Here is a 25,758-nt window from a genome sequence, read left to right on the forward strand (position 1 = left end):
TAACGCTTTGATCTGCTGCTAAGAAAAAGGCGGCACAGAATCCGACTTGGTCTCTGTCTGGGACTGAAACTGAAACTGAAAGATGGAAGTCGGAGCTCTTGAGGCTGCTCATAAAAATGCAACACAAGCTGCGTGCCCTCTCTCTCCGTGTCTGCTAGGACTGCCGGCCCCTTGCTTGTGAGGATGTGTCACAAATGACAGTCAGAATATGTTTGGGCAGAGCGCAATTAATCAAATCGAGATGGGGAAATATTCATATGTGTTGGGCATCAACGAATAGGGAATACTTTTATTTCAAGAATTATATTTATTAATGCTTTTCATGTATTTTAATAGATTTTTAGCAAAGAAGTCTCGTCTCGTGTATTTTCTTAATAAAGAAAACTACTTTCTGGAGCTTACACATAGTTTCATAGAGTGCCCCTATATCCTAGGAAGACGTAAGACACGCGCTACGGAAGGAGGAAATTATTAATTAGAATGCACTTAAAACTGGGAATATTTATTTAGAAATATTTATGTTCATTGAAAAATATGATTGTCCTCCCACTGACTTTGATTTCTTGACATCCAGCAGACTTGCACTAATACGTAATACCCCTGTCGGATATGTCGCATGTGACGACCACTTGAGTTGACATTTCTCGATGCTCACCCTTACCCCTGCCCGCTCTTTCTATAGAGTGGTGGGGTGTCAGGGTATATGAATAATTCAAATGGAAATGGAATCGAATCGAATGGGAGGAAATGGGAACGAAAAGCGAAATCAAGCGATGCAATGCGTTCTTTTTTATGCAAATATCCAAAGATCCTTTTTGGGTTCCATCGTCATTGTGACTTACAGTGGACCCTCAGCATATGCTCAAGCACACCGCCCACTGACAAGTTTTGCCCTCCACTTCCTCCTCCTCCTCCTTCAGGGCCATTCAGTTGACAGTCTGTACGCACACACAAAAGGAAGCTTGTGCCCAATTTTTAGATGACTTTTGACACCGCCTCGCGGCGTTCTTTTGAACCTCAGAGAGCGAGAGCTCGAAGCTCGGAGCTGCGATGCGCTCGATGATGATTCCTATCATAATGCCCAGCATCATCGTCATCGTGCAAGTGTGAGAGGAAGTCGAAGGACAACCCCCAATTGTGGAATGAATGTGAATGGTCCTTCACTTGTTGTCATGCTGTCCGTTCTCTCTCGTCCTGGGTTCCTGATTTCCTTTTGATGTTTGCCTTATGCACGCCTAAGCGACCATTCGAGTATCCATCATCTACCATCTCCATAAGGCCCCCTCTCCCACCAACAATCGCATTGACACAAAACTGACTTATTTGGCTAATTGAACGACGCGGTTGGCTGGCTGGCTGGTGGTTGCCCCATCCGCAGCCGCATCCGCATCATGCAGATGTATTCCGGATAATACTACTCCACTTTTTCCCACTTTTCAGCTCGGTTATGCATGACGCCTTGGCACTTCATTGAGTCGATTCCATCCGCTTTTGGCAACTCAGCCAAATGACATTAATTAAGCTAATTAATATCAATTGATAGCCGTCAAAATGGAAGTTTGTTTTGTTGCCAAAGCTAATCAGTGGTTTGCAAGGGAGGCGGGTAGTTATGTAGAGGTTTCGGTAGGTTACAGCTCATTAGAGAAGGAGTGAAAGGAGGCTCAAGGGCTTGGATTACTTTTAATTAAATTATTCCCTTTCTTTCGAGGAATAAGAATTAGTTAAGTTCCTCAATAATCCTATCTTCTCTATCATCTAATGCTACATATTTTTAACCTGAGCTGGAGCTCGGCTAGAATAATATGCCAGCAATTGGCAATTTTACGATGTAATTTCTTAAATTCACTCTTATCCGGATTCCTTAAAACCCTGCTCGGGGGATATATATTTTATTAAGAAAGTTCTTAGTAAGTATAGATTCCAAATGCAACAAATTGAGGCTACCGCTACCTCAAGTCCTTCAATTACTCATCCCCAAATACATTTTCTTTCTGGGTTCCGCCCTCAACAACTCCAATTACCCCAAAAGTATGATTAGTTCCACCATATTTATGACTTTTTTTAGATATCATAAATCTGTTTACCCGCCATAAACAATTTCCCCAGGCGCCATCAAAAATCAGACCATAACTATTTCGAACTGATGTATTTTTTTGCATATCAATAATTTGTATCGCTCCAAGGGTGCGGCCACGCCCTCAACAACTCAAGCACGCAACAAGGAATCGAGGAATCAGGAAAAAATAAAATCAAAATAGAGCAAAAGAAGATGTGTCTGAGCGGAGCACTCGAGCACCTCGCCCACAGCACAGCTAAAAAATTATAATCCAATTCCATTGTTTAGCAGCAACCGCAGCAGCAGAAATGCGAGGGGAGAAATGAAATTTCGCAGACAACGACTGCGCTTATCACCTACAAAAGCGGGGAACAATGGGTCTAGATGGATGCAGAGAAGGATGGATGGTTGGATGGCTGGATGGCTGGAGGGTCTCACTCCCCGCTAAGCATCGACACAGCAGTCGAGCGTGAATTGCAGCGTAATCTCTTCCGGTTATGATTACGCCCTTAAGTGAGGGGATCTTCCCGCGAACGGACAGGACGATGATGCCAGGGCATTGTCTGGCTTAATGCTGTGACCTATCAGCTTTGTATCTTGTATCTCGGCTCTCGGCTCTCGGCTCTGCACTGCACTGTACTCTGCCTCTGTTCATCTCCTTGTGAGCGCAATCTGCTGTGATTATAATTTCTTAAAAAGCTAAAGCTGCATTTTCCTTTCAATTACGAGGCATCACCATCTTAATGGCCATGTAAGTGTATCACTCTCTGCTTCTGGTTCCTGCCGCCTGACAATGCGCTGGCAAAAACACTTAACCCACGCCGAGCCGTGGCCCGAGCTGTTGATAGCCGACGACGACGACGACGACGAGAAGAACCTTCGCTGTTCGGTAATTGTGTCGTTAATTGTCGAGGTGTCGACCCCGCGCTCGCGCTCTCTGAACTATGACACGACTTTATCCTCCTACGCTTCGAATGAGTCCCATATCCCATGTCCCATGTCTCTCATGTCAATGGCTGGCTGCCATTAAAAAAAGGAAACCACGGGGGCTGAAGATGCGAGCATTATGGCATTCTATATATGAGTATGAGTACTTATAGTTTGGTTTCTGTTTCTTTTGTGTGTGAAGGATGGGTAGGATGTGTAGATTACACTGCAAGAAATTTGTGTACACCAAAAAGTGAAGATGAGTTCTTTGGAAAAGAGTGCTTTTACATTAATATTTCTTCTGATTTCTTTGGATAGTCTAGTAGAGATTTAGAATGTTCTTAAAGGATATCTGAAAGGGTTTGTGGGGACGACTTTTATGGGTCGTTTTTCTGACGATCTTTTACTTTTAGAATACTTTATATTTGGAATCCCTTTCTAATAAGCGATATAAGTATAAAAAAATGACTAGATAAAAACGATTTCCGCTCCATAATGAAAGGTATGCACTTTACTTTTCTGTTGAAAGAAATATCCTAGCTAAACTTCTCATACTTTCAAGTGATTTTTGTGTGAGCTAAGTATATTAAGTATAGTGGAATCTTATCAAAGAAGGAAACGTGCCATACAACCCAATATAATATCAATATCTGTCGTTTTGCTCTACCACTCTGACCACTCTTATTCCATCCTATGTATTGTTGAACATATTGTCAAATATAATAGCAATCCAAATCAGAATGTAGCAAGTGCAGCTGATGGGGGTCTCAGGTCTCGGGTCAGTTCGGTTATGTGCAGAGCAGTTGCTCGATTTCCCAGGGCTCGGGCCCATTATGGACCGAGGTGAGAAGATACAAAATGATGACAATATATGATGGGATCTGCATGATGCTTGGCAACACATTGAAATGCATTCAACTCGACGTAACGCGGCTCAATTAGTGCGGTTCAGCGGCTTCCAATGCAGCTTCAGAGCGCTCTCCTCCTTCCTGTTGTTGCCATTGTCGCTTCTCGCTTGTCGCCTGTCGCTTATATACGTCCTGGGCCGACAGTCGTCAGTCGCCCGTTGGCGGCTTTATGTCAACTTCTTACACGCTTATTCACACCTGAGGACAAAAAAAGAGCGCCCGCCCCGCTGCCAGTTTGTGCTGCCTGACAAGTTATGAATATGCTGAATATCCGAGTGGTTTGCATGCCCTTTATCTAGCCCAAAGGCTCTGCCTTCCCTCCCCCTCAAGCACCTCCCCAGCGGCATAAAGCATATTGCCGGGCATTGAGGCATCCCTCATTACGTGGCAAAATCCGACGCACCGACTTTCTATTAATTAGTTTCATGTGCTTTCAAGTTGTGGCTGTGGCTAGAGATGTTCTAGCCAGTTGCTGTCTTACAGTTTTGAAGCACTGAGAGAAATTCTTTGATTATAGCAAACAAGCGTCGCAACTTCAGATACTCTTGTAGATTCATGATTCCTTGAGAAGAATTATGATTAGGCCATACGATTTTGGTCATAATTGTCTGAAATATGAAGAAACATATTGAACTACAGCTCTTGGACAGTCTGACGATTGATTTTTGATATGTCAGCTGTACACTAGTAATATATTTGCCCAATCTTTATCAATTTTGTCCGAATGATTTAATACTAAAGATGTTATGACCTAAAGATTGTTTCGACAGATTGTTCATATTGCTGGTACCAGCAAAAGGAAGGGCCTGCAAAAAGTTTAAGATCCTATTAATAATTAGATTGCCCAAAAGTATAGAAAGTGTACTTAATCGAAGATGCAACCTGTTCTCTGAGATCATTCTCCATTCTAGTATTCGCTGGCTGTACTGATCGAAATTAAGTTAACTTTTTTTTTGCCGCCACAAAAACACAAATAGAATAACAAATTCAAAATTAATAATAAAGTAAAAACAAAAAGAGAGAGGGCGACATCCAACAGCAAAGATGCCTTGCTGCGCACAGGACAGCACCCATGACTTGACATACGAAAATGTGTTCGAGGATAAATCGACTAGGCGCAGTTTCATTATGAAAGTCTGTTTGATAACGGCAGTAAGTTAAAGATGCCATCGGGCAATCCGGCATGAAAAGAGACATCATTTGATATCCTCGTCTGTCTGCACCACAGTGTATGCTACTTGCGACGACAGCAATTTTGGCAATCTTTGTGACTAATGAAGACGCCAAAAGTTGGCTGTACAGAAATTCTTGGATTGTCATTGTGGCCATCGCCGCCACATTAGTAATTCTGATTATGTGTTGCTATTGCCCCTTCCTTTTCCGCAAGAAGCCGATTAATTATATCCTGCTCATGATATTTGTCGCTGGGGAGTCCATTTTAATATCCTTTATATCAATGAGATATTTGCCCTCTCAGGTGAGCCATCCATCCGCTCTGGGCGTGATTCACTAAATTTCCCCTACATATGTTCCATTTCCTAAATGATTAGGTGTTAATGGCCATTGGCTATACGGCCCTCCTGGTGGTGGCTCTGGCCCTGTTCGCTCGGTTCGCTCCCTGCGACTTCACCGGCTGTGGTCCATATCTGCTGATTTTTTGTCTTGTGTTGTTTGTAATGGCTATTGTTATGTTCTTCTACCGATCGTTCTGGCTGCTCATTTTATTCTGCAGCCTTGGAATATTGGTGTTCTCCCTGTATCTGGTGGTGGACATACAGATGATGATTGGCGGTAAACATAAGAACCAGTACGATGAAGAGGACTACATACTAGCTGCCCTCTCTATCTACATTGACATTATTCAATTGTTCTACTACATACTCCTGTTACTTGGCTTACTTGATGAGTAGAATTACGAGTATTTATTGTGCTGATTTGAATTTTAAGTGCAAATTTGTAAATGTATGTAAATTAAGGATTACACTATCTATCGTCTATAAACTCAATAGCTTTTATCAACGCGAAAACTTGAAGGATACGCAGAGAAATAAAAAGAAGCAGCGGTAACGTTGTGAGCCCTGGCAAGGCCCGGCAAATTGTAAAATATTTTAGCTGTTTCCACTCGTGTATAAACACAAGAATAAATAGACACGAATACCAGGACGTTGAAGATTTTTTTATGAAAGCATAGCAATCTTTAGGATCCCACATACCAAAACTCTTTCCGCAGTTTCTGTAATATTTTACTTCTGATAATGTTTGCCGGTCTTTTGATCGATCAAAATATTTTTACTGTACTGAGTTTTCCCTCAAATTCCCTGAATCATTGCTACATTGTCAATATATTTCCGAAACATTAAAGATCTGTATTTACAAAAAGAAAATAACAAAAACTAAAAAAATCTTCAATCATGACCGAGGTGCAAAAGTTAAAGGATGATCTGTCTCTGATCTACACAAAGAACGAGATGAAGCGAGTGACGGATATACTTGATATAGTCAACAAGATTCCATGCTGTCACTGCGGCCACAAGATTCGATTGGCTTTGATTTCGCCGGTGGTGCACAAAATGTTCAATAAACGGAACGTTCTCATCGCAATTGGAGCTGTGCTGGGAGTGATACCCATCCTCACAGCGTATCTGACCAGAAGGTATAACCATAATCAATCCCATGGCAGTAGTGCTTGTGTGTCGTCATTTTTCTACACCCTGACGGATTGCGAAGTGGTCTTTTGAGTGGCCCTGCGTTCCTGCTTTTATGTTGGCGTACATTTATTTTATATATGCATTCCGTTTGTCAGTTGGATAAATGTTTTAACATTTTATTAAATCGGTAAAAGTTTTGTAGTTACGTTACCAACTTATTAACTGCAATTCTAATTTCCTTAGATTATTAAATTTTCCAAGGAATGCCATAGTTTCTATCAATAATTTACTCCCACGGCCATCTCTATTAAGCGGAGTACAAAACAAGAACCGTGGGTGTCCGTTCAAGAGGGCTTTCGCTATAAATAGAGGGAGTGGAAGGGCCGGGCATTCGTTGGCAAGGGCGTGTCTGTCTGGCATTTATCGAAAACATTTCGTGTACAACTTTTTCCCTCGCCTCATGATTGGGCGCTGCCATAAATTATTCATAAACATAAATGCCAGAAAGAGACCAAAACTGATGGGTAGATTGTGAGAGGGATAGAGAGAGCGAGGAAAGCAGAGGTCGATGGGGAGGTTGGGAGTTGGCAGTCATCGACCCAACATTGAACATGGCCAACCAGTCTGATTGAGTTAGCAAGTAGAGCATGCAGTACAGTTTTCCCATATTCCTTGTCCGCTCTTGTCTCTTGCCCTACCCACCCCCACATATTGGCCAAGTTGTTAGGCTGGCTCAATATTGACACAAGTTAATTGAAGCCCAACGGCTGGCAAAAGTATCAATGGCAAATGGCGGACGCCTGGTCTCCGGGTTCAACGCTGAACTGAACAACCACGCAGGGCACTTTGGCTTGCTCACATTGTGACCCTCACCCACCCACCCATTCACCCATCCATTCTCAGGGTGGATGTACACACAATACCCACCCATTCTATGGGGTGGGGACGGGTGGCCTAATCCATCCGTGAAAAGTTTAGAGCGGGCACAGGCCGGCAGTCGATTGAGTCTCATACACATACATGTGGAGCGTGTCGATTTCATCACCTGCTGGGCCGGTCATCTCTTTGATAGCTTTAATGGATCCTGATTGCCCAGGACCCAGACGTTTTGTGAAGGCAATTTTAATTCAAATATAATTGGGTCTTCTAAAGGAGTTCACATATGGGGACCATGCTTTTGAAGAAAGGTTTGCCTTTTGATTGGGATGTTCTGGCACTTCTGTACACATATATTAGTGGGTAACGGCCAGAAGAAAAAATTTCTGAAAAAAGTAAATGGTATTTATACTGAAGACGTTTCCCCATAACGGCTTGAATCTTGAATGTCTAATTTCTTTTCCGTTTCTTGTAGAATAATCTATACAATTTACTCTACAGCTATATCTCGATATCTATCACAAATCAATATGATTGAATAAATAGGCATACATGTTATGTATATATTCTATTTTTTTCTAATAAAAAGTTATTCTTTTTTTTGGTTTTTCTTCTGGTAAACGTTGAATTATGTTTTATTATTATTCGATTTCAATGATCTTAAACGTAAAACAATACACGATTCTTGACAGTTAGTTGTATTAATCAAATGTGTACTTCGATATTATTTTTGGTGTTGGCCGCTACCCATCCTATGCTAAGATATATACACACGCTACGTGTCGATCCAGTAGCCATATGCTGGCTGCATATGGCCAGGTCTCTCCAGGGTTAAGGCTCCTTTCAAGCCCAATCGACTTGGTTGCTAAATCGAAAAGAAAATTTAGCATAAAGTCGAAATGGGCCAAAAGGTTTAGTGGTTAAGAAGAGAAAGGAAAAGAGAGAAGTAGGGGAGAGTTGGAGAAGAAGAAAAGCAATTTTTAATGTTTTCAAAAATTATGCATTATGTATTATTTTCGTTTTGAATTAGTTGGTGTTGATATTTTTTTTTTGTTTTGTTTGTTTTTAGTTTTTGTTTTTGAGTTTAGCAGATAGCATAATTAATCGTAAGTGTCGTTTTGTTCTAATTTAAGTTAAATTTAATACATTTCATTTAGTTGTAAATTATTGTAATGTAACTTTTAGGACTAATACAAGTTCGTATCGTATATATATGCATATATTTATAGGTAGGGTTATAATTGTTGTAAATACAATCGAATAATTAACTATTACAGCATAATTACAGAACAAAGTGCTGGGAAATCGTTCAATGGAAATCTTGCTTAAATGTTTTCAATCCGAATAAAGCATCGACTCGGATCGGAGTAGATAGTTCATTCACATAAGCATTACTCTGATAATCGTGTGGCATAAGTATAATGTTGGAGTAGGCAATACAATATATAGTATATATATATATATGGATAATTGAAATTTTGGAATATTAAAATTTGACACAAAATTCTCTTCCGTCATCTCATACGAGTACCTGCATAATAGTGTTCTGGTCTTGTACATTTTGACTAAGCCCCACAAAAAACACAATATCGAAAGGTAACAACAGAACAAAGATTGGAATACAAATACAAATAGAAAATCATATACAAAGAAGGCATAATGTAAGCGCACTTTACAACAATTAGTACATTCGATATATCATCACGATCATCATCATTCGCCGGTCCATATCATTCTCGCCTTAAACTCAAATAACACTTAACACATACGAAAAACACTGCTTATTAAACTTAACATTTATAGAATTGAATTCAAAGCTAAACGGACTTTTATTGCCATATAAATTAGTGTTTAAAATTGAAATGCACTCGGGCACAAAATGAAACAGAATTCTTATCAACGGATCTAATAACTAAGCAAAAGATTACATTAATTAATTGTTATTAATTTTTATTAATTACAAATTAGTTGCTTGGTTGGTTTGTGTCTGTTGTGTGTGTTGGTTGGTTGTTTGTTTGTTTGCCTTCTGCCAGAGTGTTTAGTTAAATAAATATCCTTTTAGTTAGTTGTATCTCCTGCGCAGTTTTTTTGGGCACTGCCTTCGATTAGTCTAGCCTAAGCTCTACACACTAGGAGTTATTCTCACAGTCATCGGGTTTGTGCTTCGTGCGTAAATTGCTCAATAGATCGGCACAGTTATTGACCATCATCAGATAGTCTCCATTCTCAGCTGTCAGCTGCTCATAATTGGTTCCCCCACCAACTCCCAATCCCACTCCTCCCCCATTATTTGTCTTTTCCGTTTGTCTAAAAGGAAGAGAAAACCATAACTTATATTATCTACTTATATATGATTCATTTTTATTGATAACTGTACCTATTTGTGGGAATGCTGCTGAGCATATTCCTGGACATGATCAATGCATTCTCCAGTTCCTTCAGCAGCAGAGTGTTCTTCAAGTTGGCATGCAGCTGCATGGCTGCCTGCGTTGTCGTATAAAGTTTATTGATCACATTGTGGACCTGGGCCTCAGCTAAAAGAGAAAAAATATCTTTGTTATATCATATCTCATATTTAAATGAAAATTTACTTACGATCTGCTCCTTCATAATCTTCTGCAGTCGCCACTCCACTTCTTTGCTTGTTGGCATTGGCGACGGGACTGCTGTTGTTGATCAGTTTGCTCTTGTGATCAAAGGCCAAGTTACGCGGTCGTGGCGGCACTATTGGCTTGTTGTTGACGGTGCTATTGGGCGTCTCCTCGGAGCTGGAATCATCCTGCATGGGTGTGGCTGAAAGGATTATTGTGTATGTTTAGTGTATTGTATTTGCTTGTAAATAAATTAAAATTTTCTGTATTCCTTAAACAAGTAAGGAAAAATAATTAAGAACATTTAATGTGCCCTTCATCATAATGCTTGCTCAAACCGAGTACTCTCTACATTTACCTCTAACGTACATACACCTGTAGATGAATTTATCTTTAAATTAACATCATTTTAATTATATCTCTACTCTTAATGTAAGTTCTAAAATTAAAATGCCGCGAATTTCAAACATTGTACCGTTTGAACAAGCCACTAATTTCTTTACAAATTATAGATTTAAGCAAGAAATTATAGGTTTTCTTTCCAACACACTTGTGGTACTACTGGATAGTTCTACCGTAGTTCATTAAGGTACCAGTAGTCAAAAAAGTAGTTACAAAACATTGAATATTTTATAGTATTCATACTGTTTTCGTTTCCTACTTAAATCTTCCTCTCCTTCCTCTACTTAAATTTTGATACATTTATTGCTTTTGTACACAACTGTACTAACCACTGCTAAAGTTTGGCGTCTTGCGACGATTGTTGTTGACATTGTTGATCTTGTTGCTATACTGTCGACTGGCAGCTGAAAAACGAAAGAATATATATATTAGATTTCTTTGCATATCTTTTGGGTGTATCTCACGACTTACCAATGGGTCCATTGCTGCGTCCCTGGCCATTGCTGGTACTGCGCAACCGATTGCTGTCTTCGGGCTCCGAGTCGCTCTGTAAAGTTAAAACCAAATCACAATTGTTATGATATTTTAATGCGTTATTCTCGTTACTTACACCCTGATTGAGGACATTCATGGAGTTACTAGAGGCACCCAGTCCAGTCTTTCCCTGCAGACTGTTGCGTTTGCTGGCCGATCTGTTTACATTGCCATTGCGATGCTGGACTTGAGGCTTTTGCGGTGTTCCATTCGATTTGCTTGCTGTTATATGGAAAGAAGGGGAAAATATCACAGATTAGATCGTGTTGGGGTACTTTTGCTATTATTTCGAGGCTTCTTACGCTTGCCAAAGTTGCCCATGTGCAGGTCACTCAGCGAGCAGGCACGGCGTATGGATGACTCCTCGATGGGCATGGGATTGAGCGTTTTGGGATTACCTGCAAAATGGGTTGTAGACAAGCGATTAGTGGTTGGATCACACATGCTTGGGGTGTTATCTGCCAGTGCTCAGTCATCGAATGGCGAATGGGTTGGTGGGTCAAAAAAGAACACAAAAACTAAGTATAAACGGGTGCAAAAAGAGGGGTGGGCGCACAATATGAAAGTGGTGGGTGGGGTGGAAACTCAAGAGGAGATTCTATGGTACACAACAACCAAGACGGAATGGGGCTCAAACCTTGCTCCGTCATAAAAACACCATCCGAGGCATGATCATCATCATCCGCATCATCCTCATCATTGATATCCATGGGGTTGTTGCCTGGTTCATCATCTGCAATGACCTCTTTGGCCAGTTCCACTTCATTGCCACCTAAATGGTAGGCAAAATCCGCACTCTCCAGGACATCCGGCAGGCTGCAGTTCCTTCGCATATTCCTCGCATAGGCACACAAATCGGCATCTCTCGAGGCCTGATCCTCGACCAGATCCTCATCGGGTGGCTCCCCCCGGGCCAGCATATCGAAATTCATGGTGAGGCTCTTCACGTAGCCCTTCTCCTTGGAATTGCAGTTGAAGGGACGCAACCGCGACTCGGTGGCCAGGCGTATCTGCTCCATTTTGCGCTCCTCCATGGCTATGAGCTTCTCGATAATGTCAATCTTTTTGGCTATATTCTGGCACTGATGGCTGGTGGAGTTGCCGCCGCCACTCTCGCCGCTTCTCTCCGCATTGTCCATGTTCTTTCGATACTTTTCACGCTCCTGCTGGATCTCATCTACAACGGCCTGCAGTTGCGGCTTCGTATAGAGCTTGAGGCTCTGCATATGCTCGAGATTCTCGGGTGCGTTCCCATTCTCCGCAAAGTACATCTCAAAGCTACGTTCTCCATAATCACTGGGCAGGCTTCCCACCTCCAATTCGGGCACATCCTCATCTTCATGGTTGTTCTTTGCGTTCCGCTTGGCACTGGGCGTGTACTTGATCTGTGAGACCGTGTTGAAGCGCACACTGATCTTGGGCCTGCCCATCCGCTGCTTCATGCTAGTGGCCCGCCGGCTGCTCTCGCTCGTATCGAAGCGTGAGACCTTTTTCAGACAGCTCTGTGTCCCAGCCAGGGCTCCACTGCTCACCGAACTCCTCATGGCCGGTCGCCTTTGCTGATGCTCTCGCTGCTTCTCCCGCTCAAACTTCTGCAAATTATGCTCGAACTGCTGCACCACACTGGCCGTCCTGGACTGTGATTTCTTCTTCTGTGCCTGCTGCTGCTTCTCCAAGCAGGTCAATGTGCTCATCAGATTCTGTGGCTTAGCAGGCACCGGTGGCTTGGGCTTCAAGGGTTTCCGTACGAACAGAGGCTCCCTGGTCTGCATGGGATTCGAGTTGCGCTGCTGCCGCTGCTGGGCAAAGTCTGTGCTTAGGGATTTGTTCACACCGGAGTTGTACTGCTTGTTCTTGGAGCGCATTGTGGGTATGTTATCCATTGTCCCTGGACCCTGGGCTATCCGGGGATACGTCTTTGAGTTGGGCAGCGGCTTCAGGGGCTCCAGATTGTAGCCCGTCACATCGAAGCTGTCGTAGGTAGCCGATGTCGTTGTGGTTCTGGCCGCTGCCGCCTGCCTCATGTAGTAATCAAAGCTGCCATAGGCATTGGGACTGTTCCCGTACGACTTGGACACGGGTCCGTGGATGATGAAATTCCGGATGCCCGCATGGCGCTGCATAGCCGCTGCCTGCAGGGGACGCTGCTCGAGCAGTGCCTGCTCCAGCGGGGCACTCTTGCAGTCGCTCTCGTCCGAGAGGACACTCTCCAGGCTGTTGCAGTAGCTGCCGCCATCGGACAGGAGTGACTCTTGGCTGTGCTCGTGCGGCATCTGGCCAGAGCTGCTGAGGAAAAAGCTGGCACTGGAGTGGCGCTGCGTCTCCAGGAAGCGGGCCTCCTCCAGGCGCTGTTCGCGGGCCGCAAACTGCTCCGGCTGCAGGATGTCCGAGAGGGAGACCTTCCGCTCGCACTGGTAGATCTCCCGATACACATAGGTACACTGCGTGCGGGTGGGTGTGGACTCCCCCGTGGAGCCGAGCCCCCGCAGGTTGGCCGGCATCGAGTAGGAGGCGGGCAGGCCCCCGCCTCCGCCCATTGGCATCTCATCCAGATCCCCGTACTTTCGCGTGATCTCATCGATCATCTTCTCGGTATCCGCATGGATCATGTCCAGTATTGTCCGAGCATCATCTGCGTACACCGAATGTCGCTTGGGCTCTGCTGTCATCATTCCACCGCGCTCTGATTCTGCAGACCACTCCACCTCCTCGTGGACGGGCGACACGGGACACGATTTGTAGTGCTTCAGGATGCTGGGCGTGCGTCTATTGTTTCCTGCCGGATTCCGCTTTACACCCTGCCGTGCAGGCGCTGTCTGAGTCTGCATTCGCATCGTATGGGCAGATCCGCCGCCACCGAAGGGCACTCCCGGGGGCGGATGAATCTGATGCACTCCCACATGGTGGGGATACGGCGGATAGTGCTGTTGCACTTGTCGCATGGTCTGGAAATTCTGCTGCAACTTGGATTTGGGTGCCGCACAGTTGAAGAATTGCTGAGAGGCTCCAGCATGCGATTTGTGTTGGAAAGACTGTTGTTCAGATCTTTGAGGTTGTGGTTGTTGTTGAATATTTCTGGGTGGTGGTGTGGCATTTGTTGGTGAATCGGAGGAGCTAATATACTGCGAAGTTTCATGGGAAGCAACTAATTGGGTTAGTCAACGTTTATATAGTTTTTAAGGCAGGAATTTGGTTTAATATTTCAACAATTTTTACCACATTGGGAGAGCAATATTTAAATAGATATAGTTAGAGAAAGAGAAGGAGAGATCAAACAACGGGAGAGAGTCAATTGGTTACAATTTGCCATCTACATTCCAACAACAGGTTTTCGGGGCTTAGATCTTCAAAAATCAATTCTGTTTCCAACTTTTGGGGTTCCCTAATCCCTTACCTGGCTTTGTATAACGTCCTGGAGTACCACCCGCTGTCCTTGAACCATCCAAATTTCCAGCCAGACTCAGATCCGATATGCTATGGCTACCCCTCAGGGGTCTATGGCCGACCTGTTTATGTGGAATGATATTAAGGGAAGGGTATTAAATAATTATGCGAAGTCTAGGTAGGTTTTGTTAGTTTTCATTAATTATTAAAAAATATACAATAAAACATTTAACACATGTTTTCAGTACTTTTCCTTAAGTTGTTAGTGAAGCGCTCATTTTGATTTTTTGAGTGGTTTTCTGGCTGGTTTTGCCAGCTCTTTTCCCCCGTTTCGAGTGGAGTGAGTGAGTGGTTTGGGTGGTTTAAGGCCACGCTGGCGACCCGGCTTATCTGACTAAGCAACTTTCTCAGTTGTTGTTATTTCTTGTTCGGTTATTTTTAGACGCAGCAACTATTTGAATGGATAGATGGTCTTTTGTGGGCTCTCTCTCGAGATTGGTGTTATTTTTGGGAAACTTTCAACAAGCATCGGTGGTTCAGTGGTAGAATGCTCGCCTGCCACGCGGGCGGCCCGGGTTCGATTCCCGGCCGATGCAAAAGTAATTTTTTGTTTGTTTCTCCTTTTTCATTGTCTTTTTAGTTGAAGAATTAAATAGATGCATCTATTAATTATTATTTTGTTAGCGAGGTAGTTCCGAATATTTAGTAATTAAGTATTTAAGCTTCAGATTAATTGAGATTATTCTTGCTTCTATTCGTTCTAATTGTCTGTTTTTGTCAATTCTAATAAGGCTTTCAGTTGTAGATGTATGGTAATTATGATTTAATTTTAAGGAATATTTTCCTTAGCTTATCAACGAGGTTCGAGTCGAGCAACGTGTGTTGCGTGTATTTCGTTTTTGCATTCTCGGTCTCGTTATAGCAGCCGCCCATTCTCGGTACAATATATCGAACCCAAATAAAGCACAATTTACAAATGGTATAAAGCAGCTCAAGAGAAACAGCTATGTTTTAAAGAGTATTGAAGAAGTATGAGAATTTCCCTTTCTTTCCTCCATTAATGTCATGTTGGCTGTTGATTTGGTTAGTCTTTAAGCGTTTGTGAGAGTGTCAAAGTGTTGCAGAAGCATCATTAGGTAGCGCAGAACACAGGGTTTTGTCGCTACAACGAACTCATTTCGGGGCTCACCTCGGCTATAGCATTTAACTTTTTGATGCCATTTTTGCGGGTACCCTAAACACACATAGATTCGGCGGAGAAAGGGTTGTGTTTTTTGGGTGGGGGGATTTGTGTAGATTTTTGGGAGACAGGAGACAGACACCAAAAACAAAAGATGGGCAACACATAAAAAATAAAAGAGTAAACGGAAAAAAACAGATACATAAATTAAATAGGAAATAAAAAAGACCCATGGAGCACGATAATAAAACACAGATACAAATACAGATGCCGAAGGCACACCCTGAGAGGGGACTCACATTCTCCAGCTGCTGTTTGACCTTGTTGATGACCTGCAGCAGCTCCTCCTTCTTGGTGCTAGTATATGACTTGGTGATGGTGGGCGGTGCCGAGACACCCCCCTTGCTGGACTCCGTATTGTGCTTGGCACTGATGCTGCGACGACCTGCAGAGAGAAATCGAATTCAAAATGAGAAATGAGAAATGGACTCCACGGGAGCCGGGAGGCTTTCGCTAGACAGCGACGCTTACTGGTTGTGCCACGCTCCAGGGGCGCCGTCATTCCGGGTCCCTCGGGCAGGGCTGCATGAAGGAAGCTATTGCTGCTCTGCGGCAGATTCTCATTGCTGCCACCCAAAGTGGAGGCCAGCGAACGTTCCGCATTCTCGGCACTCGGCGTGGAGCCCTCGTCCTCGGTGTCCGATGTCCCAGTGCCCGTGCCCGTGCTGGCGGTATGGGAACTGCCATTGCCACTGGCCGTCGGCAGCTGCAGGCCGGACTTTTCAAACTTCTGTCGCCGCACCGACTTCCGCAGCTCGTCCTCGTTCATGGCCGTCACTTTGAAGTCACTTTATTGGGGGCAAAAAAATCCATTAAATTTGGGTTTTAATTCGGAAAGAATCGATAGACTTACGTGGGTGTACTGGGCGCCAGATTATTGTAGAACATTCCATGGTCGGAGCTGGTTCTTTCGCCATCGGAAATGTCCTCCACATCGCCATCGTGATCGTGGGTGTGCGGCGTATCGAAGCGCAGACCGGGCTTCCGTTTGTCGGGCAGCTGCAGCCGCTGCTGGCCGACGCCGACAGCTGCCATGGCACCATTGCTGTTGTTGGCCGCCGCCAGGGAGGAGGAGGATGACACGGAGACGGTCACGGTGCCATTGTTGCTGCTGCCAATGAACTTGAGCTCGCCGCGGCGCGTCTCCATGCCCGAATCGATGGACGAGTCCTCGCTGAGATATGTCTGATTGTACATGATGTCCTTGGACGAGGCACTGTTGTAGTCCGACGTCTGCACATTCACACCGCTATGGCCGCCCACGGAGGAGACTGTGCCCAAGGGGCTCTCCGAATTGGAGCGCAGATCATCTGCCTCCAGCTGACTGCTACGCTGCGCCCAGCGTCCGCGCGCCCTGGGCGCCATCATTCCTAATTGCTGGCTGGGCGAGGAGCTGAGATTGCCCATCGAGGAGGCCGCATGCATGGCTGGAATGGACGACGATCCTCCCTGGGCACTGGGTGTGGGTATGGACAGGGCACCGCTATCGGAGTCGCCGCCCGCCGCCGCCTTTCGCATGGCCCACTGCGGCAGCTGTCCCACATCCGACAGCCGGTCGGCCACTGCGAATTTCGGCACCATTTGCGGCTGTTCTATTTCGCTGGTGGGCGACTCCAGCACAATGCCCTCTGGCGGGGATATGGGCGCCAGGGGACGCGGCAACGGGCCATGACCAGAACGTAGACGCTGCTGTGACATTCTGGCCTGCATGGTCACAATCATGTCATGTGGGACTTGCCAAATGAAGATGCAGCCGTCGCCGCTGGCCGAAATCAAATGCCGGCAATCGTTGGTGAACTTCAACCCCGTGACCAGCTCACTGTGACCGTACATGCGCGCCATGCACTCACTCGAGTAGTAGTCGTAGACGGCCAGGGTTTTGTCCGTGCAGGAGGTGGCCACATAGATCCCACTGGGATCGAGGCTGAGTTTGATGAGGCTGCCCTCATCCGAATGGGAGCCCTTGAAGGTCTTTGTTTGCTTGGCATTCTGGGTGCCATACACGCGGACATTGCGATCCTGGCAGGCGGTGAGGATATGTTTGGAATTCGAGTCCACCTCCATGTCGTAGAGCGTGGTCTTGCCCGAGGTATTGGTGCCCCGCATAAAGATGTTGCCCTGGAAAAAAGAATATCCACAATAAGTAATCCGATTCAAAGAGGGTATGTCTCCCACGACTCACCTGAAAGCTTCGGAACATTATGGATTTATCCGCACCACAGCTTATCATCTGGAAGTTCAGTCCAGCGCCCACAAACTTGATCGATGTGATTGAGGAGCTGTGATCGTCGAGCGTCTGCAGCAGCAGATAGTCCTGGGCCACATCGAAGACATGTATGAGACGATCGCGACTGGCACTTGCCAGCAGCTTGCGTTCGATCTTATCGTTGGAGTACTCCAGACACAGCACCTCCGACTCGTGCGCCTCGATGGTGGTCATCAGCTTGAGATTGACCAGGTTGTAGACCCGTATGTTGCCGCACCGGTCGCCGCTGGCCAGATGCCGCAGCTCGGGGCTGATCTTGATGCAGCGCACACCGTTGCGGCCGTCGTAGGAGGAGCTGCCCGTCTTGTCGGACATCGAGGCGCAGCCCTGGTCCTTGATAAACTGCAGCTCCTCGTCGCTGTAGACGATCTTCAGCAGGTCCTTGGAGTAGATGTTCTTGCGATAGATCTCATTGTTGGCACATCCGTCCAGGCCCCAGACGCGTATCGTATCGTCCGAGGAGCAGGTCACAAAGCAATCCTCCGGCAGCGTCTGCGATGGCTCTCGCTCCAGATTATATGGCACTGTCTCCACGCCCCAAATGCACGTGGAGTGATACAGGAACGAGTGCGACTTGCCCACCCGCGTGATATCGCGCAGATCCCAAATGTACAGCGAATGATCGTTGTAGACGCAGCTCACCTTCGATCGCTGCTCATCGAACACCATGGCAATGCAATCGGGAAACTTGGCCTGCTGCGGCACCGACATGATGTGATTGATCTGTATGCCCTGGGCCACATCCACGCCCAGATAATGGGTCCGGGGCAGCGTGGTCACGTACTCCAACGTGGCCGCATTGAAGATGCGAATGATGGACTCGGCACAACCCACGAGTATGAAGTTCTCGTTGACGCAAATGCAATTGGCATTTGTGGTGCGGCACTGCACCCATTTGTCCAGCAATCGCCGCGAACTGAACTCCACCAGATGGCCCTGGCGGGTGATGGCATACGTGCTCTCCGCACAGATCCCCTTGCCGCAGGCCACGGCACAGAAATCATTGTCCCGCAAATCGCCCAAAATAGCGCTGCGTCCCATCAGAGGGATGGGATCTTTGTACTGTCGAAGAGAAAAGAGAACTTTAATCACACATTCTCCCAAGGATATTTCAGTTTCGATACGTACCCTGCGGGATCCTTCCAAGTACCAATATTTGACATGACGATTGCCCACGGTGACAAAGTAGGTGCCGTCTTCGGCAAAGCAAACGGCAGCCACCTTGGAGCTAATCTTATTCGAGGCCATCTTTAGGTTGGCCCGCCAGTCGAACACGTTTACGATCATGTCGTGCTGTGAGCCAACTGAAACCAGGTACTTTCCCGTGGGCGAGAAGGCCTAAAGAGGGGAATTAATTAATCGATTAGTGAATGATCGTATGGAAATTGAATCTTTGACTAGGGAAAGGGATGATCGATATTTTTAGTGGCATCCAGTATACGAAATCATATTAAAACTTTCTAGAATCGCAATAAAAGTTCATTCGTAAAAGATAATATTTGATTTTGTATTGGAATATTATCGATTGTAACATTGATACATCAAATGTGTCACTCCTTTAAATCTTTCCAAGAATGTTGTATTTATGATCGATTTATCGGTTCTAGATATTCTTGATAGTCTTATCGATTGTAGACAACCTTCATCCTTTTGTTATGGACTTACCACACAGGTGACGGCATATTTGTGATCCACAAAATCGGCAATAACACTGCCGCCGGTGCAGTGCTCCAGATTGCCATTGGGCGTCTCCAGCTCCCAGACTTTGATGGCCGGATTGATGCCACATTCGCCGGTGGCCACATACCGGCCGCAGCGTGAGAAGGCGACGGATGTGAATGCTTTGCGGGAGGTATTGACCAGATAGGCCTGTGTCTGACGTTTGGCATTGAACAGCACCACAGTGCAGCTGTAAACAAGAGAAAGAAAACGGAATATTCAATCAGCCAGAGGATTCATTGAATAGATGGGTATTTATTTTTCACAATCATTTTGGCAGTGACCCTTTAAGGACGTCCTTGACCAAGTCAGAGGGTAAATGTGGCTCACACATTTAAAATGCCCAAGGATAGCCAGGCCATGTTGGCCTTTCTGCGTTCTCTTTTGCCTGGCGAGGCGACGAGGCGAAAGAGTCGTGCCCGCCCATGTCCTGCCCTTCAACCAGTTCCTGCCTCCGTTTAACCCTCTTATGACTGTAGCTAACTGCCTGCCTCCCGGCCTCCCTGCCACACTGCCTCCCTTCCTCATTCCTTATTAAGCTGCTCTTTGGGTTTTATTTCAGCCAGTTTTATTTCTGTTGTTGCTCAACGTTAATGAGAACATAACGCCCACATCTTTCACTTGTGTATGTAGTTTTATACCCTGAGAGAAGTGGATTCCCCCAAACGTTCTGGTGTCATCATCTTCTGGGAAGAACAGATGGGCTTCTACTAAAATATTCTTGGGATTAGCTATAACTACTCGTATGTTCTGTGTTAGATTTCACCCCTAAGTTTTCTCTCAGTTCCCTTTTCTAGAGCATTCCTTAGTCGTTGTAGAAGCTGCCGCATTTCTCAGTCCTTAACATTTTCTATTTATTATCCTCCAACAAATTGTGTGCTGAGAGAAACGGAAACACACAGACTGTAGGGGCCCTCAAAGTGGGAGTATATATGCAGTTTTTGTTAATGCACATAATTGGTATAATGCCTGAGCTTAATTTACTGTCATAGAAATGCGGCACCAGATAAAAAAGCAACAGCAATTGCTGCAAGAGCAGCTCAAAAGCCAAAGCAAAAAGATCACGGTATAAATCCTCTTAATTGAGTGGAACTGTTGACATTACGCATACGCCCTGGTGTAATAAGATAACTAATTGAGGGACTGTCCAGGCTCCAGACTCTATTTAATCCCGATTTGCAGCTGTCATTCCCCGGACATTTCCTGCCGCATTCCCATCTGTGTATCTCCGTTTAACCAATCTGTCATTGATAATTATTATTATTACTATTTTGCATATTACGTACACGCAGCGTAATAGCCAATTGTGAGAAAATGTTCAGTGACATATGCAAATCCTCACGAGAGGGGACTCTCTGTGGAAATTGCAGTCGCATTGACATTAAATGTGTAACCAGCTGACGTTATGTCACCTCCTAGCCTGTGCTCCTATTACCCTGGGCCTCTCCCCTGCCGCTGTGTGCATGTCTCTGTCACAGAAATTTCCCGAACTGAATCTCCCCCCATCCGAATGTGAAAAGGCAGCCATGTATGACAGTCGTAGAAAGATTAAATCAACAATTTTCATTGCAGATTTGTTTGCGGTCCCAAAATCAACCTTCTGTCTGACGGAACTGGAACCGGATTTTCTTTTAAGGCCAAACGAAAGGGAAATGAGGGATCCAAGGATGCGTGTGTGTGTTTCCTTTAATTTTAGGTTTTTCTTACCCCGCTGGATAGGCCAGGAGGCCGCTGACTGGTGAAACATCCAACGCCGCATTGCTGCACACAGTCAGACCCAAGACTTTTTTGAGTTTTATCTGCAAAAAGAGAGAACATGCGAAATCATTAGATATTGCATCACTTTTTTTTCCAACTTCTTATGTGGTAAGAGATATTTGTTTTTGGTGTTTATTTTCGTTCAGACAAGGTCGCTCTGTAGATTGTGGAACATTGAACCATTCGTAATATTTGCCCAACATTCAGTTAAAAAAAACCTACAACTTGTTGTGTGAATTGCTAACGCACACAATTCGCACATTTATCTTGTTGTTATTTTTTTGGGTTGTTTGCATATCGTACCCCAAAGCCTTATTCGACTTACATAAACCCCAACATTAACATGAGAAAAACGAAAACCGAAATGCCTCGGCACTCACTACAAATGTTAACATGATTTTCCAATCATATTTTTACCAAAATAATCAATTGGATTATGAATAAACTTGGGTTCACTGTTGACTTGATTTGGGGAGAAAGTTTGAGGTTGAATTAATCAAAAGGCAATCAGCCAGGCAGTGAGCAGCGCAGCCACAGCGGAAATGCAAAGAAATCTGTGATTATGGGCGGATGAAGGGATTTGTGGAAGGTCAAACCAAACAATTTTATGGATTAACTACTTAAATTGTTCTAGTAAAAATTACTAAATTAATTAAGGGACCTCATCGTATAAATAGTATGTTTTCCTTCAACTTTTCTTGGCTTTTGTTTCTTTAAAGAAAAAATAAACTTTTACTCTGCCTTGTTTTACCCCAACTATTCGCCGACTACCATATAATTTTGCACGCTTCTAAGTTGGGAAACGTAAAGCCCCACTAATGATTTCATTCATTAAAAACAAAACAACCATTGCTCTTTGTATTTTGCTCGTATTTATGTTCATAAATGCCGCCAGGCGAACACCCGAACAGCAGAGCAGCTGTTACGCCTCACTTGAGAGCCTCACCTTGATCTTGCCCAAGCGTTTAAGTTATGGGTTATTAAAAAACAGAGAAAAAAGGCACGAAATAGCCATAACAATTAAGGGGCGTACAGAGTGCTATAGAACACAACGGAACGGCAACGGCGACCGAACAGGTTGGGCTTTTTTCAAAAGGAAGTGCAAGAGTCAGGTTGAAGTACTCTGTGCCACTGACTACCGCATTCATTGAATGTATAGTTTTCTACTTATAGAGAGACATTGATTCGTACACCCAATTGAGTGGGCGATCTCACTTGGTTTCAAGGCACTCCATAAAAAACAAAACACTTCCATCAATGCGGCCGCATTTGCACAGAGAGCATCCGAAAGATACTTGAACGATCTGCGTCGCAGAACAGAACCCCAGATACAAACTAACGAATACATTCAGGCTGAGATCATCTCGACCGAGAGAGGGATAGAGAGAGAGTATTTGTCTACAACGAGAATCGGTTTTATTGTGGCTTGTTTCACTTAAGCAAATAACAGCAACACCAACGCATACGCAGCCTTTAAAATCTATATCTTAATGCATAAGGTCGATCTATCCCAACCGGTTTTTCACTTCTCTCTTTCTCTCTCTCTCTCTCTGAGTATTCCTCAGTATTTGTATCTCTCTCTCATTCGAATATTTGCATTTTTAATGACAATAATATGCCGTGAAATTGTAAACAAATTTCTGATCATGACTAAAATACGGCAACAATGAACACAAATCTGCTAACCGTGCCTGAATAATGATTATGATAAAAGCCGCGAATTTTATGCTACCCCCAGAAATCATGACCAAGTGGCATCGATTTCAGTTAAGTGGCAGAAAGAGAGATGATCGAGAGAGATCGAGAGGGAGAGTGCCAGAGGGAGATTTCTAAATAGAGATGTAAAAACAATTACGGGGCGTATGCGCAACGAAATCCCTGAGCTACGATTGCAACGGCAAGGCAGGCGGCGCGACGGGGGCGTAATCTGTTTTCGAAGCAATAATTAAGCAAATCAGATGCCGCCACTGGGAATTTCTTGGGATTTCAACAGATTGGAATTCTCCTTTTAATTCATTCAACATTTTTTTTGTATTAGTTATTTGATAAGATTATTTTTATTTTATTGGACTATTTATTTTATCCACTTAATCATATGAGTATTTTTAATAAAACCTTCATCTTTCTTAATCTTTAATTAAGTGAATTTAATCTGTTTCTATTTCCATTTGATTTGATTTCTTTATTTATTGACATTAAAATTACTGTAAAGTTGTTTATACTTGACTTTTTATGTTTGTGCATTTAAACCCTGTATTTATAGTTTTTTCTCTTTTCTATAATATTGTTGATTTGTTCCTTAATTACTCGTAAATGAATGACTGATTAATTTATGTTAAATTTCGCAGGTGAAAATAATTATTTTAATATGAATAGCATTTGGGGTCGAGGGATATATGGTTATAGAATATTGACTTATATTTGAAATTATATATTTTTTTATAATTAACATTTTTTTAACTGAAATCTTTCTTAAATTTAAGTGTCTGTCTTTTTCTTGTTCACTTTTTTATTTCCACTTTTTTTTTGTAGTTTTTGTTATTCCTTAAAAATCTCTTGTCCATTAATTAACGATAAAAATCAATCAAAATCCTTGCCACTCTCTCTGTTGGTTTACCCTAATCTATTTTCTATATATCCACCACAAACAGATGCCGCCAGAGCACCATAGAATTTTAAAAATCATTAATTTTACAAATTTTTCCTTTGGATTTTTTGGAAACGGAAGTCAACACACGCCATCCATCAAAGCCGAATTTGGGTGTTGCCAAAAAGAACGGCTACGGCTCACAGACAAAAAAACATTCAGCAAACATTCTTTTGTTACAAATTTGGTCTAGTAGCGAAATTTATTGTGAGCAGCCGAGAGCTGAAATTTCCATTTTGTGTGACAGATGCGGCAGTTGAATGGTAATTAATTATTATTTAATGTTGGCTTGTTTCGGATTCGGAATCGGACTCGGTTTCGGTTTCGGTTTCGGGGCTTGGGGATCGAGATCCGATGGAGTGACGAAATCATGGCCATGACAGCAAAGCAGCAAAACAGCAGAAATTGGTCAAGAAGCACAGTAAACTGTGGGCCAAAGCACAACACTTTTCGGTCAAGTGGCTTTTGGCCCAATGCCCGGACTGTGTTAATGAAATGGCCAGTGGTGTCTGTGCCTGTGATGTATGATAATCATGAAGTTTGTGGTGCTGCTGTTTATTGATTTGACCAAGTTCAATGCACGCAGCAGTTGCAGCCGAGTGCTGGCCAAATTCTATAGCTGCCCACATGGGATCGTACTGGGATTATTGCTGACTCTGCTGCCCACAACATCTGCTGGCAGAAAGGCCACAAAATAAGCTGAAATATTTGCCGGGGACAGGTGTCAACCGAGAATCCAGCAGTCACGCAATGAAAAGTCAACAAAAAACAAACCCCCACGAGAGAGAGACCATCAAAAAAGATTTATTTATGCAAATGGATTCTCCCGCCAGTGAGAACCAAACTTGACTGCAAAATGAGGAAGTTTTCAGCCGAAATTGGGTTGCCTTTTTGGCCGGGCTGTAATTTCAGCAGACTTCCAGTTAAAATACATTAATATTTATAATAAAAACCATGTTCAGTAATAATTATATTTACACATGGCATGCCGCAAATTGTTGGCTCGGTTACACTCCAGCAGCCAAAAAACCATCTACCAAGCAAGCGGTGGCGCCTCCATCAAGCCCAAGTCTTGGCCGCAGATTAAGCCGCAAAAACAAAAGCCTGGCTAATTGCCTACCCGGTTTCAATCGATAAAAGAGCAGGCGCCGGAGCAGGAAAAGATTTTCATTCTTGAATAATTAATCCATGAATTATTGAAATGCTGATAAGTCAGCGCCAAGGAGTAGCTTCTTCGGCTAAAATGAATATTAATTGCAATTATGCTAACTCCACCAAAAGTTGGCATAACTTAAAGTTTGATTTGTGGTTTGGATTTCTTTTCTTAGAAGCCTTCAAACCTGAAATACATTCTTAGGCATACATTTTTGTATTTTTGTATTTTGGTGGCACACTATTTTTAGTTAATAACAAAAAAAAGCTCAAATCTAAGTCAATTTGTTTTTGTGTACAATTCTTATTTTCAATTTTTTGTGTTGGCCACGGTTTGAGCATTTCCAATTGGCTTTCATCGGCTTATTCGCTCCCCCTCGTACATGGCCCTCATAACAAAGCAAACAAGAAATAGTACAAAAAAGACCTACATACAAATAGAAGCTCAATAGGCGAGGTACCTGCATAGATACATTTGTATCTACAATGCTATTACGTGAGCAAAATGTTTATGACTATAAAAACAAGAGCCAAAACCAGAGCCAAAGCCAAGACAAACGAATTATAGATGGAACTTTGGTTTCCTTTTGAGCTTTAAGACTCTGCCGATAGATTGAGATTCCTTACAGATCTTTGTAGCTGCTGATATT

The 25,758-nt window shown here is 43.8% G+C and overlaps 3 protein-coding genes and 1 non-coding gene across 14 annotated transcripts in view; 3 read left to right on the plus strand and 1 right to left on the minus strand.

Moving 5' to 3' along the window:
• The first annotated feature begins 4,889 nt into the window (after positions 1-4,889).
• Positions 4,890-5,877, plus strand: LOC6589359 (protein lifeguard 1). Its single transcript, XM_026988864.1, has 3 exons — positions 4,890-5,043; positions 5,120-5,368; positions 5,442-5,877. The coding sequence occupies exons 1-3, from the start codon at positions 4,936-4,938 to the stop codon at positions 5,799-5,801; spliced, it is 717 nt and encodes a 238-aa protein (XP_026844665.1). The 5' UTR covers positions 4,890-4,935; the 3' UTR covers positions 5,802-5,877.
• A 425-nt stretch (positions 5,878-6,302) lies between these two features.
• LOC6589358 lies at positions 6,303-6,715 on the plus strand. Its single transcript, XM_002015328.2, has one exon. It carries the CDS (start codon positions 6,303-6,305, stop codon positions 6,627-6,629), a length of 327 nt encoding a protein of 108 aa, XP_002015364.1. The 3' UTR covers positions 6,630-6,715.
• A 1,690-nt stretch (positions 6,716-8,405) lies between these two features.
• LOC6589356 (mitogen-activated protein kinase-binding protein 1) overlaps positions 8,406-25,758 on the minus strand; it is a 45,538-nt gene continuing 28,185 nt past the window's right edge. For 3 of the 11 annotated variants that reach the window (XM_026988933.1, XM_026988931.1, XM_026988934.1), the window contains exons 2-18: positions 21,259-21,350; positions 19,498-19,741; positions 18,961-19,170; positions 17,749-18,894; positions 16,420-17,684; positions 16,038-16,354; positions 15,806-15,951; positions 15,516-15,560; positions 14,337-14,448; positions 11,580-14,087; positions 11,245-11,340; positions 11,019-11,164; positions 10,880-10,955; positions 10,738-10,812; positions 10,011-10,208; positions 9,793-9,949; positions 8,406-9,722 (exon numbers count right to left, since the gene is read on the minus strand). In XM_026988933.1, the coding sequence (XP_026844734.1) occupies positions 9,545-9,722; positions 9,793-9,949; positions 10,011-10,208; positions 10,738-10,812; positions 10,880-10,955; positions 11,019-11,164; positions 11,245-11,340; positions 11,580-14,087; positions 14,337-14,448; positions 15,516-15,560; positions 15,806-15,951; positions 16,038-16,354; positions 16,420-17,684; positions 17,749-18,894; positions 18,961-19,170; positions 19,498-19,741; positions 21,259-21,350 (7,011 nt within the window). In that variant the 3' untranslated portion in view covers positions 8,406-9,544. Of the gene's footprint in view, positions 9,723-9,792; positions 9,950-10,010; positions 10,209-10,737; positions 10,813-10,879; positions 10,956-11,018; positions 11,165-11,244; positions 11,341-11,579; positions 14,088-14,336; positions 14,449-15,515; positions 15,561-15,805; positions 15,952-16,037; positions 16,355-16,419; positions 17,685-17,748; positions 18,895-18,960; positions 19,171-19,497; positions 19,742-21,258; positions 21,351-25,758 lie in introns of those variants that run through there. The other 8 variants (XM_002015327.1, XM_026988938.1, XM_026988939.1 and 5 more) reach the window with 5 other exon arrangements.
• On the plus strand, positions 14,852-14,922 carry Trnag-gcc. Its single transcript has one exon. It is a non-coding gene; the product is annotated as a tRNA-Gly (tRNA).

The sequence above is a fragment of the Drosophila persimilis genome, unplaced genomic scaffold (genome assembly GCF_003286085.1).
Source record: "Drosophila persimilis strain 14011-0111.01,24,50 unplaced genomic scaffold, DperRS2 tig00000191-arrow-pilon, whole genome shotgun sequence".
NCBI classification, from domain to species: domain Eukaryota; kingdom Metazoa; phylum Arthropoda; class Insecta; order Diptera; family Drosophilidae; genus Drosophila; species Drosophila persimilis.

Coding starts and splice junctions, on each gene's coding strand:
- LOC6589359 (XM_026988864.1), top strand. CDS start 4,936: ATGCCTTGCTGCGCACAGGACAGCACCCATGACTTGACATACGAAAAT. Junction 5,044..5,119: donor AAGTCTGTTTGATAACGGCA/GTAAGTTAAAGA, acceptor TCTGCACCACAG/TGTATGCTACTTGCGACGAC. Junction 5,369..5,441: donor TGAGATATTTGCCCTCTCAG/GTGAGCCATCCA, acceptor CTAAATGATTAG/GTGTTAATGGCCATTGGCTA.
- LOC6589358 (XM_002015328.2), top strand. CDS start 6,303: ATGACCGAGGTGCAAAAGTTAAAGGATGATCTGTCTCTGATCTACACA.